The sequence below is a fragment of the Anser brachyrhynchus genome (genome assembly GCF_964034855.1).
Source record: "Anser brachyrhynchus genome assembly, chromosome: 1".
NCBI lineage: Eukaryota > Metazoa > Chordata > Aves > Anseriformes > Anatidae > Anser > Anser brachyrhynchus.
Genome location: NC_137694.1, coordinates 103,232,976 through 103,249,724, shown reverse-complemented (window position 1 = coordinate 103,249,724; position 16,749 = coordinate 103,232,976). Strand labels below are relative to the sequence as shown.

The window sequence follows — 16,749 nt, the reverse complement described above, 5'->3', positions numbered from 1 at the left end:
TCTTCCCCTGACAGGAGACAACGGGCCTGGGCCTGCCCCTGTCACGGCCCCCGTCACGGCCCCCGTTCCTGTCACGGCGCCCGCCCCGCCCCGCCCCCCACCCCCCTCAGGGCCGTTGGTCCCGCGCCGCGCGCCGCGTGCCCGCCAGTAACCCCGCGGCCGCCTCGCCCCGCCCCCTCCCCGCCCTGCTCTCTCCTGTCCCGCCGCAGCCAATGGGGAGGCGCGCTCCGCCCCTCCCGCCCCGCCCCCCCGCGGGCCTGGCCCCGCCCCCTCGGCCTGGCCGCCCAGTCACCGCCTGGCGGGGACGTCCCCCCGTGGCGCCTCCCACCCGCGGGGTAACCTTTGCCTTAGTGAGCGCGGGGCCCCGCCCCGCCGCCGGGGTCCGGCCAATCGCCGCGCGCCGCGGGGGCGGGGCCTGGCGGGGCGCAGCCAATGGGCGGCGAGCGGCTCCCGGGAGCGGTGCGGGGGCCGCGGTGGCTTTGGTGCCGCTGCCGGGTTCCAGGGGCGGCCGGCCGGCGGGGCGGCCGGCGGGGAACATGGCGGCGGGGTCGGGCCGGGGCCTGGCCCAGCTGGCGGAGGCCTTGGGCTCCTCGGAGCAGGCGCTGCGCCTCATCCTCTCCATCCTCATGGGTAAGGGCGGCCGGGCGGGGCCTCCGGGGGGCGCCGGGGCCGGGGCCGGGGGCTGGGGTCGGTCGGAGCCGCACCCGTGTCGGGGCCAGGCCTCCGGCAGGGTGAGCGGAGCCCTGCCGCCCCAGCGGCTGGGGGGGCCGGCGTGGCGCTCCGTGCCCCACCTGCAGGCGGGAGGGGTCGCGGAGCACAGCGCGCCTCGCGGCTCAGCCGGGCGCGAGCCGCACGTGGAGCGGGCGGGGCGGGGGGTGCGGGGTCGGGGCGCGGGCTGGCGGGCGGTGGGCAGGGCGTTACGGCTCCCAGAGCGTCCGCGCAGGTGTGTGCGTGTGTGTGTGTGTGTGTGTGCACACGCCGTCTGTGTACGCTTCTGGGGATGCCCGTGAAGCTGTTCCAAAAAAAAAATAAATAAATTGATAATTAATGGTATAGGCATCCCGCAGAAAGGCGGGGGGAGCTTTTCTCCGAGCCTCAAAAGTGGATGTGAACCCACGGCAGCTACTGCGTGAGCTGTCCGAGTGAAGCGGTTTTGGCTAACTGAAAGTACATGCTCTAAAAGAAGAGTCATATCACTTCGTAACTGTGGTCTAGGCCACGCTCGTTTGTGCTTGATTTAAATCGCCGTGTAAATGAACTGAAACATTCTTTACGTCGACGGTAGGTACAACAGACTGAACTCAACTTAGACTTTATTAAAAAAAAAAAAAAGATGTTTGGTTTAACTAAAGGAAACACATATAGGACATGCATATAGGTCAGCGTGAGTTAATGTAGCAGCTTCTCCACATCTGTCTCTGGCACTGTAATTACGGGCTGATTCAATTTACTTGCCTGGCAGAAACCTAAACCAGAAAAAGCAGATAGGTTACTACCGGGCTAGTCCAACTGAACCAAACAAGGGACTAGTCTAACGAGAACAGATGCAGAAAAGGTGTTGGGAAGTGTGTGCGGAGGCAGACGCGCACCATAGAGTGATGCGTTTGTAGCATGTGCATTGGGCATGTTCTCAGTTTCTTCTCGCTTTTGCAAGCAGTAAGCTAGAACGTGACATCAGGGGGCTCTGTTTTCTGCTTGGCATCCTACGGGTAGACAAAATCTCTTACTGCTTTGAAACGAGCAGCAGTAATTACCATCTTAATGGTAAGAAGAGATGCCCACTGCAGTCAATAGATTGAGCCCAAGATTTGTGGGCATCGTTGGAAACGTTCCGTGCGCAGTTGCATCGAGTCTCAGTGAGTCTTTATAATTTGCGTTAAAAGTCTTGGGATCAGGAGCTGGGAGCCCACTCACATCTCTTTTCCCTGCGTACCCAAAACGTTTACCGAACAAGAGGCTAGAGTTGCACGTTTCCCTCTCCTTTCTCCCTACCTCAGTGTCTCATAATTGCATTCAACTGAAGACATAACTTCAGACAGAAGGCTTAAGGGCATGCAGAACAGCCTAGTCTATGGTTTGGTACTCATGCAAGTCATGTAGGCAGTCAGGCAGAGAGGACTGGCTCCAGCTTTCCCACTTAATGGATAGGTAGTAAAGCATTACACTACTATATTCAGAGTGCCAAGCACCACTCTAGAGCAATGTGAGAGTGAGAAGAGTTCCTGAACCTGTCACGAGCCTTTCTTCTAATGCCAATTTCATTGCAGCTTAGTTTACAGCCCTTTTATTGTGACTTAGGGCTTTAAGCCTCTTAGTAATAAAACTGGCACTGACGACCACTTCATAGGAGGGGGCAAAAATGAAATGCATCTCAAAAAGCTGGAAATTGTGTTAGAACAGGCAAAGCTCTGCTTTTTCTTGACTTCCTCCATTTCAGGTGTGTCCACGGATTCAGGAAGAAAGTTATTTTTATTGCCCGCAGCTAATACTTCGCAGATTTGCAAAGGACTTTGCAACTTCTTACATTCATTTCCAGAGAGCGCTGAATTATCTTTGGAAAAATATTCTGAATGGACTCTCTTGATTCACAATAAGAGTATTCACTTAGGTGTGATCTGAAATAGCCAAAAGATGTCATTTAAAATTTTTTTCCCCCCAATAGGTATAGATTAAAAAAAAAATAAAGACAGGACAGAATGAGAAAGAGGAAGGAGGAGAGGAAGAGCAAAAGAGAACAAAAATTTGGGTAGCCCTAAAGGGCAGGACACTTTCTCAGTAGACAAATGGAGATTGTAGCAGCACATTGCTGAATAAACTACGGGGATTTTAGGCGCCTCTGATTTAAATACAGTGCTATGACGTTTTTACATCGTACACATTTGAAACAAAGACTAAAACTAGAATGGGGTCCATTATTTAGGCTGTACAGTATCAAAAACAAATTTCAGACTTAGAGTATAAAAACTGTAAAAAAAAAAAAAAAAAAAAAAAGTACAGTCCCAAAGAATTAAAGGTGCTGGTCTGGCTATTACAACCACACAGCATCTTGCAAGCTACCTGGCACGTTCTGCTGCCTCGTATGGAGGGGGGCCAACGTACTGTTTGCAATCCTGAACCAGAACTGACCTGCCGATCAACCCAGACCTGCCAAGAACAGTACTGAGGAAAGGTTTCCTAACCCACACGCATAGCAGTGACCTGCAGAAATGAAGATTTTTCTACAGGTGCCAGAAATCAGCAGCTTTGCTTGCAAGTGGGTCTGATCTCCTCATCTTCCACCTCTCACCAATTTTGGATGTCTTTTGCCTGCCCTCTGCGTCTTGAAGATTTTTAGGCTCACTGATATTTCTGTGGGTTATTCGTAGTTGATATAACTTGTCCCAAATCAAGTCCCCAGCTGGTCGGCCAAACAAGAACCTTATTGAAGGGGAAGCAAACAGCTGGTTTCAACATGTAAGAGCCAGCACCGTCCCATCATGGGTGCTAAAACTTATTCTGTCAGAGCGTACTCTTGTGCTGCCTTTTCAGTTCAGTTTCATTTGAAAGGAATCCTGTTCACATAATTAGTGGTGGTTCTGCTGTGCACGCACTGAAGCACCACAAGTGGACTTCAAAAGTACGCTCCAGTGCGGAATTAAACTACTCATGAAAATGCACTCATTGTTAAACAAGATGTGTGATTTTTTCAGTATTGTAGACAGATAGAGAGAACACCTCTGAAGTCAAAATACTAGGTAAGGCTTACATTTGAACATGCCTTTTTCCCGTTTTCCCCTTCCTTTTAGTTTTAGCATTCCTATAAGAAAATGGAGACAATTCATCTGCTAGATTTTAACTCAGTGGAGTTAACTGGTCAGCAAAGGGGAAAAATGGAAAAAAAAAAAAGTATCATCTAAAGTCTTGAAGATGAAATGGAGTTAGGACTTGCCATATAGAAAAAGGGAAATAAAAGGAACAGGAAAAAAAAATGTTTCTGGTTTTCTTATTGGCAGCTTTATTTCTGGAAAAAAGACAGGCATCTTAATCACATATTCTACAACACAACAAACTTAACAATGCTGCTCTTGCTTACAATTAGTCCTCCTGCCTAATCCAGCCTCCTGATCATTTACTTTGTTTGCTCAATTGTATTTGTAGATAACCTGGATGTTGTGCAGCAATCCATTACTTTCCAAATGCCTGTGGCAAAGAAGCTGTTTCATTCCAGCTCCAGGGTTCTCTTAACCATAGATTGTCCTCTTGTTCCTTTTTATAAATAAAAAAAAAAAAAGAGGAATTTATCATCAAAGGCATACCTTGGCTAACTTGTCACATTTACATCAATTGCTAATTCTCTGCTATAAAAAGCCTGTCTGGAGGCAAAAATCAGCTCTGTGTGCAGGCAGCTTTTCAACCTCATGTTGCACAGAAAAGAAGAATTACCTTGGACCAGAAGGTCACCTTCTGTTTTCTCCAGGAGTATTCCAGCTGGTTTCCTGCCTCAGTCATCTCTGCCCGAAAAAGCCGTGAACAATGAATTTGGCAGACTGGGAGCTGGTACTCAGGATCTCTCGGCAGCAAGGAGCAGGGATTCTATTCCTGTTGTTTCTGAAGGGCAAAAGAAAAGCCGCGTGGTGTCCTGAAGCTGACATATCTGACAGCAAGCTTTCCACATGGCAGCAGCAACTTCAAAAACTGCTTTCTGGCTTTTTCTGTGCTAATTCATGCTCTTTCAAGGATGCCGTGGTGGGGAGGGAATACTGCCGTTGTGTCAGTGAGAATAGCTAATTATTTAATGGCTGGTTTGGGAGGGCTCCGAAATACACAGACCACAATAGAGTGTCCGTTGATGTTCAGCATCCACTGCCACGTGCGAATTAAAGTTTGTATCTGCAGCGTGGAACTGGTGCTGTTGCGAAACCCAGAAAATGATCCACATGCAGCAAAGCTGCAAAGTCCAGAGTACCGGCAGGTTGCTCTGGTTATCAGAAGAATGTGGGCTGACCTTGTGACTTTTGACCTGGAACAGCGCCCATGTAGTCCAAGACTGAGCTTTAAGCGTGTAGCTTTCTTGAAACCTATATCCTGTGCATATCAGTAGCTCTCCATTTGCAAGGGCCTGTAGTTTTTTTTTTCTTCAGAGCAACATTACTCAAACCATGATACCATTTCCTACGTGGAGTTAGAGAAGTAAGTGTGACAAGTGAGATAGCTTGTGTTTTGTTTTGTTTGTTCTCTTGTATTAAATAGTAGGAACGCTAGTTGAGGATGAGGAAAAAATGGATAACATTTCTGGCTTTTAGAAATTGGAGGTACGTTATGGTGTTTAATTCTGTCTATAGAAATGGGTGGAGCCCCACAAAAACATTTTTTCTAATGAAAATCGAATATTTAGCCAGATTGCACTGATTTTTGAGAGAAAACATTTTAAAACCATATGTGTCAATGAACTGCAATAAATTGTACTTTGTCTATATTTCTGATGTGATTTTTCTCCCTCTTTGCTCAAAAGGGGAAAACATTTTTCCATGGTAAACTTCAGTATTTTAACTTTCAATCTAAAGCAATGGTAATGCATCTTATTTTTTTTTTACCACTTGCCATTTTACAAAGCAGTGGGCAGTTTTTAATATACTTATTAGACTTCAACTAGTATCTGTCCCAGGAAAACTGAAATGAGGAAAAAGACTCTCAACCTATATGCTTCTGAGTATGAGGCTGACAGGCAATACCTTATCTTTTTTTAATCATGTGATTTGTTCTAGTTGTTTGAATTACTCTTGTATCCCAGAGAGCCTACGTGTTGAACTCTTTGATGATTACCTCTTTCCTCCTCAGCTGGCATTCAGGGATCGCGGAGGAGCGTGCCTCTGACTAGTGCTGAAGGGTGAATGCCATGGTGGAGGGGAGTCAGGGCTGGAGCAGGACAAAAATAGCTGGTCACCCTGGCACGTGGGAATAAGGGGTGAAAGAGGTGAGAAAAGAAACAGGTACTAAGAGCAGGAGTCTAAGAAGGCTGAGAATGGAAGGAACTGGGGAAATAGGCGAGTGGAGGGGGAAAAAAAAAAAGACAAGGCTGTATGAAAAGCATGAGGGGAGCAGGAAGGGAAAAGGAAGCTTTGGGTAAGGCATGGGAATTTGGAGCTGTTTTTGCAGAAGGGAAGAGCAAGACTGAATGAGCATCCAGGAGCAAGGTTGCCAGGGTCTGTGGGCAAAGAGTTGTGGAATGTGGAGACTGGACAGTTATTCAGCCCGATAAAGAGTCTGCAGAGTGGGAACTGGTGCAGGACACAAAAGGAGGAAGGAACAGAAACAAGGAGGAAAGGAAGACCGAAAGAGAGATGGCAAGAGGCTGAGGAAATGGGGAAAAGCAGTTTAGTTTCAAGAAGAAACAGGTATACATTTGGGCTCGGTAGAGCATGCTGCCTTCTGGGATCTAGAAAGGAGCCCAAAAGTCCCAAACGCTCTAATTCCCTCCCAGCGGATTTGGGGGAGAAGGGAAGGACCATAAAATGTCTGTAGTTACCACCTGCCAGCACATTAGCACTGACAGACTGCAATACACATACCTGACTTAACGTGACAGAGTTTCTCTTTTCCTCTTATAGTAATGACTAGTTTTGGCCTTGCCTATTGGAAAGCTTCCATCCATCAAACACTGCTCAGCAAAGTCTGCATTTCATCACCTGTTATTATTGCTGCATATAAAACAGGACTACCTACTGCTACTATTACCCCACTAGTTCAGGTAGCAGACAGCTGTCCACTGCTACAGACTTCAGCTGGGCTAATAAGCCCTGTGGGTGCCAGTATTGTGCAAGGTCACTCCTTTTATTTTTTTGGTAGGATAGATTTTGTTTTGTTGAACACAAGCTTGCAAAGTAAAGCAGTCCTACGCCATGAAATGCCAGGATTAAGGTTGCCTCTGCTATTCCAACTCAGCTCCTTTACACATACGCCTCTAGAAACACTAATTGCATGAATAGACTTCAGATACTTATGAGATGGACAACACTTGCTGTATCAATACATATTAAAACATAATATACTTATTGTCTAATATGTGGCAATGTTTATTGCATGCTTCATGAACCTCACCTAAACCCTTAAGACAACAGAATTTAATTTACTTATGAGATTCTGTGGGGCACTTCTCACAATACTACCAGAGTGCTTCACAAATGTTTTCTTCTCTCTGGAGCCACAGATGAATAATCCGTAGGCATTCCTAAACTGGGTCAGGATCTAACGTGCAGAAAATGCAAGGAAAAAAAACTCCTTCCACTTTGCTGCTCACTATGAAATGCTTCTGGTTTTTTCAAAGTGCTACATGCATAGTCCCAGTGGATTTTAGTTACAGCTTTGTGTGCCTAGTACTTAACAAATCAGATGCAAATCTAAAGTTGGAGAGTCAGAAAAGAAAGAATATACTACTGGAGGTCACTTGGGGAACGCTGGGATTAAAGTTACTCAGCTCATTGAGGGGGAGCAGGGGTTGAATTTTGCAGGACAGTGTAATGTTCTAAACTATAAAATTTCCTTTTTTTTTTTTTTAATCTGTCTTCTTACTATAGTCACTGTGAATTTGGAAATGAGTCAGAGTAGTCCACTGAAGTCTGATTCATGTATTTCAGCATTACCCATCCTCATGTATTCACTAATCCTGGAATTTCTTACACTCCAACATCAACTGTGATATAATAATGTTCCTGTTAAAGTATTCTGTATATCTTACTTACAGAGTAAGTCATCTGGCATTTATCCCCTGAGATGGAAATAAAGTATCAGGAATGTATACTGTGACCTGTGTTGATGATGTATCTATGTAAAGTACATGTTCCTAATAATATGTTCAGCAAAGTTATAATCTGGACCCTTACAAACATTGCTGCTTGTCTACGCTAACTTACAACTCTTCCATCTTTTTCCCCCTTCTCCTCAGGGTATCCTTTTGCCTTGTTCCAGCGCTATTTCCTCTTCCAGAAGGAGACCTACCTCATTCATCTCTACAATGCGTTGACAGGACTCTCAATTGCGTACTTCAATTTTGGTAAGATGAGCTTGGGAAGAGGGAGCTACCTGTCCCAGGGCTGGCTGCAGTCTGGGAGGACTTGTAATGGGAAAATGTCATTTCTGCCTCATCCCTCTCACTCGCTTTCTCTCTCTCCCCACAGGGATGCAGTTCTTTCATTCCCTGCTGTGTGTTCTAATCCAGTTCCTCATCCTGAGACTTATGGGCCGCACAATCACTGCTGTCTTCACCACGTTCCTCTTTCAGATGGTAAAATTCCCTTTCTTACTGCATCAGTCTGTAGAAAAGAGCCCTCTATTCAGTTTTGTGCTTCCCAGTAGTGAATGTGGGCGGAAGAGTGGAGACAGATCAAAAACAGCTGGAGGAATTAGTTTAAGTAACACAAACAATGGTTTCTTTCAGACCTACCTTATGGCTGGATATTACTTCACAGCCACAGAACATTATGACATCAAGTGGACAATGCCACACTGTGTCTTGACTCTCAAATTGATTGGTGAGTCGATACCTCCTTCCTATCTTTTGGACTGTGCAAGCCGTGGCTCAGGTAAAAGAGGGCTGCTTGCTCAGTCCATCGTAGGTCTTCAAATGGTTGTTTCTTGCCTCCAGGTCTGGCCATTGATTATTATGATGGAGGAAAAGATCTGGTGAGTAAAACACCACTTCTCCTTCACTCCTCCTTCCTTCTTCTTTGCTGTTCCAGTGGTGTAGAGGTCAGAAAATCAAGTTTAAAGGATATAAGTTATTAAGCTGCATCCATTGTTTGGTAAAAGCCATAGCTGAGAGGGAGAGCATCTGTGAGTATCTGAGGGCACTGAATTCTACAGTGGAAAGAGATAATTTGGAACAGAAGGAGTAGTGATTACAGATGGACAAAAGTTGCTTCAGCACTGAATTGTGTCAGAATATTATTCTGCCCCCTTCCAAATTCCCCACCATCTCCTCCTTCCGTATCTCTTGCTTTAGATCCCTGATCCCTAGTGCTCTGTCTTGTGGGTGGTATTCCTTTAACTTGCAGAGCATCAGCAATAGTTTTCAGTTTCCATCGTCCTTTCTTTTGTTTAGTCATGTCACATCCTTGTGGATGGTTGCTCTTTACTATTTGTTAGGACCCTGTTGTTAGGGCAGATGAAATGGTGAGAGAAGTCACACAGTACAAGGTGTGGGAAAGGAGAGAACACTTGTTACGGTTTCCCAATCCTACTTCAAGTATCTGTGCTCCCCACCTTCTGTTTGGAGTCTGACCCAATGTTCAGCATCCATGCAGTCACTGCTGACTGCAGGAAAAAAAGGCTCATCTGAAAATCTCCTAAACTGAAGTTTCAAATATTTATTGGCAATGAATTCTTGCATCAAGAGGTAGGAACTGTAGGACGGTAAGGTCTTGGTACATGCCATTTCAATAAGGGAAGGGAAGAGGGTCAGATACAGCATTTTTATTGTCTGCTGTGCTGGTGGGGATGCATGTTAATAGATCTCTTCCTTGTTTTGAGCTTTCAGGGGAATAAAGATGTGTGCAACTGGTCTCAACTATTGGACCTTCTTGGTAATTAGAGGGGGCTGAGAACAGAGAGGGGTGGGAAGAGGAATGAACAATGAAGTACAAAGCCATATACGTGGGGAGTAAGAACTTAGGCTGAGAACATAACATCCAGAGCTAGTATGAGATCCCCTAGGATGATGTTAATGCCACTCCCTTTGGTGCAGGAGTTCCTGACCCCTGAGCAGCGGCGATTTGCTGTCCGGGGAGTTCCTACCTTGTTGGAAGTCTCAGGATTCTCCTATTTCTATGGTGCCTTCATGGTGGGACCTCAGTTCTCCATGACAGACTATCAGAAACTGGCAAGGGGTGAGATGACTGACGTTCAAGGCCAGAGACCCAATAGGTAATGAGAGCCACTTAGTCCCTCGCTTTCCTAACATCCCGGAACGCTGAATCCTCCATGCGCTCCCTGCAGCAGAGTGCCTTCTTATCTGGACACTGAAGTACTGTGACCAAAACTGACTTATAAGAGAATGCAGTCATTCAAAAGTTGCTCATAAACTCTGCATAATGTCCTAGCATTGTTCCAGCATGTTCTAGCATGTATGTCAACAACCATTTGACATGTTTGGTACAGACTCGGCCCTGACCTGGCAACATTAGCATCCCATCTTACAAACGGAGGCATCTGCTGCAGTGGAATATGGTGACTCCCTATCACTGTCTCCCCAAACTCCTCATCTCCACTTCTGTTATTCAAATTATGAGTTTGAAGGTCTCTTTCCAGGGCTTTTCTTTGACCTTCATATTTTTCTTTCTCAGTTTTGTACCTGCTCTCAAGCGCCTCAGTTTGGGTCTCTTCTTTCTAGTGACCTATACTCTGTCAAGCCCGTACATCTCTGATGAATACCTCATCTCAGATGATTACATGGTATGTATATATTTGACAGTTCTGGCATGTGGAAGGATTCTGCTTCTTTTGGAAGGCACTAAAAAGTAGAGGAAGGAAATTTATTTTCTTTTTTAGGTTTGCCTCAATTTAAAAAGATAAGCCAGCAACTAGTGATATGCCTTCCCACAACTGATTTGGCTTTGTTGCCTGTCCTATGAATTCAGTTTGATGCAGAACAGGAATGTGTTATGCTGAACTGAACCAAATGAAAGCTTTTATAAATAGAAAATTCATCTTAGATGTTACAGTTGTTTTTGGAATTGTAACATACATATTTTGTGGCTTTTTAATAACCATTTGTGTAACAATTGCATGCAAAGAACTCTGGCAGAGTAACTTGCAAGGCATTTTAAAAATTGAAGGTGGAGGTTCATCTTGTGGACTTTGTAATGCAAGCTATCCTTGAGCACAGATCAGCTTTAAAAGAACAACTAGATTTGTTTTTCTCAACAGTGTTATTTTGCAGCAGCACATTCTGCAGATTGACTTATTTGAATTAGAAACTTACCAAAATCTTTGAGGTTCTTTGAAAACTAACAAACAGTTCCTGCCTGCAGATTATCCGTGTTTTCTCTGTCAGTATGAATAAATGAGGGTATCAATGCCAGCAATGATTATGCTAATCCCAGAGTATTCCCAAAGTATTTATTTCAGTACAGCCAAATACTATCAAAGGAGATAAAATCATATATGAATCCACGCCATCCAGTAGCCTGGCAGACCAGTCGTTATAGTAGTCTCAACATATAGATCAGGTTAAAAACAGTGTTGAGATCTCATCTACTCTTACTATAGCCAGTAAACTCACTTTTGTTTCACTCTTATTCCTGCAGGAGAAGCCTTTCTGGTTCCGTTGTGGCTACATATTGATCTGGGGAAAAATTATACTCTACAAATACGTAACCTGCTGGCTTGTTACGGTGAGTCAAATCTTTCCAGAAATAAGACAAATGAACAGATGTAGCATCTTTGAAGCCTACATGGTATGGTCTTGGACTTAGCAATAAATTGAAGTAATTCAAATATCTAGAGATCAGTGCAGATCCCAGAATCACAGAATGATTTTGGTTGGAAGGGACCTTTAAATGCCATCTAGTTTCAAAGCCCCTGCAATGCACAGGGACATCTTTCAATAGATCAAGTTGCTTACATCAGAGTAGTTGCTGTAAGTTAGCAACTTACAGCAGGCATCAGGCTTTTAAGCCATTTTCTCCATCTGCAGTGGCGCTCTCCACTAAGCACAGAGTCAGAACTTCCCCAGCTCTGCCTTTCTGAAAAAAAAAAAATTCTCTTCATCTTTCTTCTGTGTCTTTTTCTGTAGGAAGGTGTCTGCATCCTTGTGGGCCTGGGGTACAATGGCAAGGACCAGAATGGAAAGCCTATGTGGGATGCCTGTGCCAACATGAAGGTCTGGCTGTATGAGACAACACCTTTGTTCACAGGGACCATTGCTTCTTTCAACATCAACACCAACGCTTGGGTGGCCCGGTGAGCAGGAGAAACTTCTGCTTCTGTAATGTCAGTAATGTCTGTGTCAAGAGAACCAAGATCCTAGGCTGAGAAGGGAGTACTAGATGCTGTTTGTCAGTTCTTACACTCTTCCTTCCACGTTTTGCTACTGGCTGCTGTCCTGTTTGAAACAGGTTACTGTGTTGGATAGATTTTTTTGATCCGATCCAATCCTTAATATAGGCAAGAAGCTGAAGATGGTAGAAGCAGGAGGGCAGGGTTTAGAATGGAACTACAGTGAGACCCTTGGCCTGCTTGGTCAAACAGCTACAGAACTGTATCAGCTGCTACAGCAGTTCTGTAGCTCTTTCACATCTCTTGACATGCAATGACTCAAATGGGTTTTGGTTCAGACCTTGCTGGGACACACAACTGAATTGTAAAATACATTTAACCTCTGTGAGTGTTGTCAGAAGAACCACCTCTTCCCATTAGCTGTAATTTCTTTAAGACAAGGGCTGAAGTATATTTTGCCCTGATAAGAGGAGCTGTCTTGCTGTTTCTGTCACCACAGGGATATATGCAAAGGCCTATGGGCCCCTGGGCCTTGCATCTCTGACGTGCTGAGGGAATGGCAGACAATAAACTAGAAGCACTCTCAGTTTGTTTCTTCTCTGCTCTAGCTACATCTTCAAGCGTCTGAAGTTCCTGGGGAACAAACTGCTGTCACAGGCACTGGCCCTGTTCTTCCTGGCCATTTGGCATGGACTGCACTCTGGCTACCTGGTGTGCTTCCAAATGGAGTTGCTTATAGTCATCGTTGAAAGACAGGTGCGCTTCGTCTGACCTACCAGAATGGGGTCACCTGCGTTAGCCTTTTCCCTCGAGTCTGGAATCTACCCCACTGAAGGCTTTAATATCTGATCACTTTGAAATTGGTGTTCACACGCAGTACTGTTTGGTTCTTGAGGGTTCAGTAGGTTGCTGGCTTCTGTATGGGCAAGTCATAAGTTTCCTGTCAGCTTCTACGGTAAAAGTGGAGAACTTGGCATATGAGTAGAGGGCAACTGCAGTGCTTGGCAGCTGGGAAGGTTGGAAGACAAGCACATGAGCCAAATACATCCACTAAATCTCCCACTAGTGAGAGAACAATATTCTATATTTAAATTCTTTTCATAGAATATCCGAGTTGGAAGGGACCCACAAAGATCACTGAGTCCAACTCCCAGGTCCCCAAAGGACCACCCACTAACATCAGACCATGGGTCCGAGAGCGTTGTGCAAACGCTTCTTGAACTCCATGAGGCTCAGTACCATGACCTTAGGGAGCCTGTTCCGGTGCCCAACCACCCTCTCAGCAAAGAACCTGTTCTTGATATCCAGCCTTTTTTCTGATTAAAGCTTCAAGCAGGTTACTACTTAATTACTTTTTTAGACTGACTGTTCACTAAGATTAATTTAACACAGCTAGATGGATGCTTTGGCTGCAGAGCACACATACACCCATAGGACATCCACCTGAGGAAAAGCTTTTTTTTTTTTTTAAATTAGGTCATCAACCTCGTTCGGGACAGCCCTCCCTTAAGCACTTTGGCCTCCATCACTGCCTTGCAGCCTATTTTCTACGTGCTACAACAGGCTAACCACTGGATGTTTATGGGTTACTCTCTGGTGCCATTTTGCCTTTTCACGTGGGACAAATGGATGAAGGTATTTACTAGCCCTAAACAGACAATACATACGACCACCCTGTTTTCCTTGCTTTTCTTATTCTTAGTTCAACTCTGCTTGCTGATTCTTAACCGTGCCTCTCTCTTTACAGGTGTACAGGTCTATTTATTTCCTTGGCCACGTGTTGTTCTTCACCTTATTATTGGTGTTGCCTTATATTCGCAAATTAATTGTGCCACGAAAAGAAAAGCTAAAAAAAGCAGAGTAACAGCCAAAAGGTAAGGCTATTTTATGTTTAGGGACAAAACATAAGAATCCCACACTTAGACTAGGAGGTGAAGTGGAGCAGCAGTGTTACAGCCCAAGGTGAAACGGGAATGGAAAAACAAATGAAACAAGTCTAACAGCTCTTTTTTTTCCCCCAGATTGTACCACCTGTGCATTTGTAGGAGTTAATTTAACACTCCAGAAGCAAAGCATCACCTGCCAAGTTTGCTGTGTTGAAGTATAACTTTTTTCAACGTGAGGAGGGGGAAAGAGAAAGCACAGGGTCGGAGACCCAAAAGGAGGGGAATGGAGTCGGTCTCGTTCCAGAACCTCCAACTTCTGTCTGTTGCCTTATCTCTCTGCCGCCCTCCAGTGGACACTCTTGTCTCCCTGCTGATATCAGATGATTGTAAGACACTCAACGCAGGCACTATGTTGGAATGGAGCCACCTTCTGACTTTTCTACGTTTGTCATCCAAGATAAAAGTTGCTCCTGTTCTTTTTTTCAAATCCGCTTCAGCTCCTTTCCTCTTGGGTACATCAGTGCGGGAGTTAAAAACTGTCACACGCTGCAGAGCAAGAGCTGCAGTTCCATGAGGAATTTGGGCTGGGCCCCGCTGTAGGCAAATCCAGCCTATTTATGAAACATGAAGTACAGTACACAAACACTCTTATCAAAAGTTACCTTTAATAGGAAAACAGGTTGCTAGGGCAGTCAATTTAAAGTCATGTTGTTCCAGAAGCTGCAAGGACAAAATTGAAGCCTTTTCCCATCCAGGAGTCCAAAGCTGCACCAGGCCAACACAGAAGTGAAAAAGCTTCTCCAAAAGCTGGAGTCACTGTATAGTAGTCCACCATGACAGCAGCAGAGGCAGAAGCTCATACCACTCCCCAGACTTCCTCAAAGGCAGTAGTAATTTTAGCACATGTCAAGGCAGCAGAGAGAGGATAGTTGCTGATAGAAATCATCTTTTCTGTATAGTCAACATTGACCTGGGAGAAGAGAAAATAGGAAAGTACATATTTATCTGTATATCAAACCACATCTTATCACTTAGTCCCATCTACTTCCATTGCTCAGAGAGGCACACCATTGCTCCTACATGCCTGTGCTTCATCCAGGACTTGACATAGCCACAATAAAGCACAGCAGGACAACTGCTTGCCCTCACTATTTCCCCTCTCTCCACAGGTAGCAAAGTCACAAGTGTTAAAAGAGTTGGACAATTTCTTGCCAAGCCTACCTCAAAAAAGGGGCTAGGGGAGGGAAAAAAACACCGAAACAGAAAATAGAGTAGGAAAAACACTCAGAGTAACACTGAAATCTATTGTAACAGATTTTTCCAAACCCAAGTAAAGAATACACACACGTACCGAACCATGGGCAAAAGCTCCCACAACAATAGTTACTGGCTCTGCTGTAGGAACCAGTTCACGCAGGTCTGTCACATTTGGAACTGCGAAAGAGGTACCTATCTTCATACAGCCCACAGGGAGATGGTCATTGATTGGATTTTTAATCACCTAGAGAAGACAGAAGTGTTCACGAGTGTAAAGGTGAGAGACCCCATCACCTATTTAAGTTCACTGTATAAGCAATGCACTTACATTACAGCAAATACATTACTAGCTGCAAAGAAGCAACACTGCACCATTACCCATAAACAGTCAAGGAGTGTTTACCTTCAACAGCTTCTGAGGCCCATCAGCTGCTCGGACACTGAGCTTATGCAGCAACTGAACTGACAAGAGAAGAACATTCATTTAGCAACCTGTTCTCTTGCTGGAAGAATCCTATACTCCACCTAGTGATGACAGCTAGAGAAGTAGTTCCCTGTGTCTTCTGAAGTAGTCCAAACTGATCAGGGAGTTACTTTGCCAGTAACAGTCTCATGGAGACAACTCCCCACTGTGCTAGAGAACACGTTATTTGAAATACGCATCTAGAAACTCACAAAAAGATGTTTTCTTCCTTTTCCTCTCATTTTTCCATTTTTCGAGTCGTTGCAATTTTTTTTGACTCTTCACAAAGTTTTCTCCATTCCATTTCCTAACCACCTTCCTGCATTATTTTGTGGCTGACGGAAAGCTTGAATCACTTACCCATAAGACCGCAAAACCGATCAAAAGTTCTTGGGATCCTGGTCTGAGGATTGACCTCAATTAAGACATTCTTCTGGGTATGGATGTAAACCTGCAGAAGTCCAGCCCGATTCAGGGGGCTATCCATGAGCATCAGGAGACTCTGGAAAAAAAATAAATAAGAGGGCAGTAGTTGAATTAGAGAAAGTGCAAGAAAGGAATCTTGGAAAAAGTTTAAGTTCAGAATCCATAAATGTAGAAGTGAGCAATACTGAGGCAGGGAAGATACTATCTAGCTATACAAATTACTGCTGTAAAAAAGTAACTCCACACACAGAATCATCTAGGTAGGAAGAGACCTCCAAGATCACCTAGTCCAACCTCTGACTTAACGCTAACAAGACCTCCACCAAACCATATCACTAAGCTCTACATCTGAACGTCTTTTAAAGACCTCCAGGGATGGTGACTGAACCACAGAGACTTACAGAAGTTATTAAACGTAAGCAGACTGAGTAAGGCCAAATTCGCTTCTCCTACGAGCCCACAAACCGCCCCCCCAGGCTGCAGGGACCACCTCCCCAGACATCTTGCTGCACACAGCCCAGGCGGACGCGCAGCAGGACCGAGACCCCCAACCCCTCAGTACCTGGTGGGTGATGTCGGGCCGCACCTGCCCGGGGTCCCGGCCGCTCCGCAGCAGCATCGCCTTGTGCTTGTCGCAGTTGAGGAGCTCGAACGTCTTCCCCACCTGCGGGGAGGCAAAGCACAGACACACGCACCGGGCGCTCGGGGCACGGCGGGACGGCGCACGGCCCCCGCCCTCACCTTCAC

The 16,749-nt window shown here is 45.3% G+C and overlaps 1 protein-coding gene across 1 annotated transcript; it reads left to right on the top strand.

Moving 5' to 3' along the window:
• Positions 1-436: 436 nt before the first annotated feature.
• Positions 437-14,343, top strand: LPCAT3 (lysophosphatidylcholine acyltransferase 3). Its single transcript, XM_080553875.1, has 13 exons — positions 437-630; positions 7,922-8,029; positions 8,154-8,260; positions 8,414-8,507; positions 8,621-8,658; positions 9,719-9,897; positions 10,317-10,425; positions 11,280-11,366; positions 11,768-11,934; positions 12,579-12,726; positions 13,447-13,605; positions 13,718-13,844; positions 13,992-14,343. The coding sequence occupies exons 1-12, from the start codon at positions 537-539 to the stop codon at positions 13,832-13,834; spliced, it is 1,407 nt and encodes a 468-aa protein (XP_080410001.1). The 5' UTR covers positions 437-536; the 3' UTR covers positions 13,835-13,844; positions 13,992-14,343.
• The last annotated feature ends 2,406 nt before the right edge of the window (positions 14,344-16,749 follow it).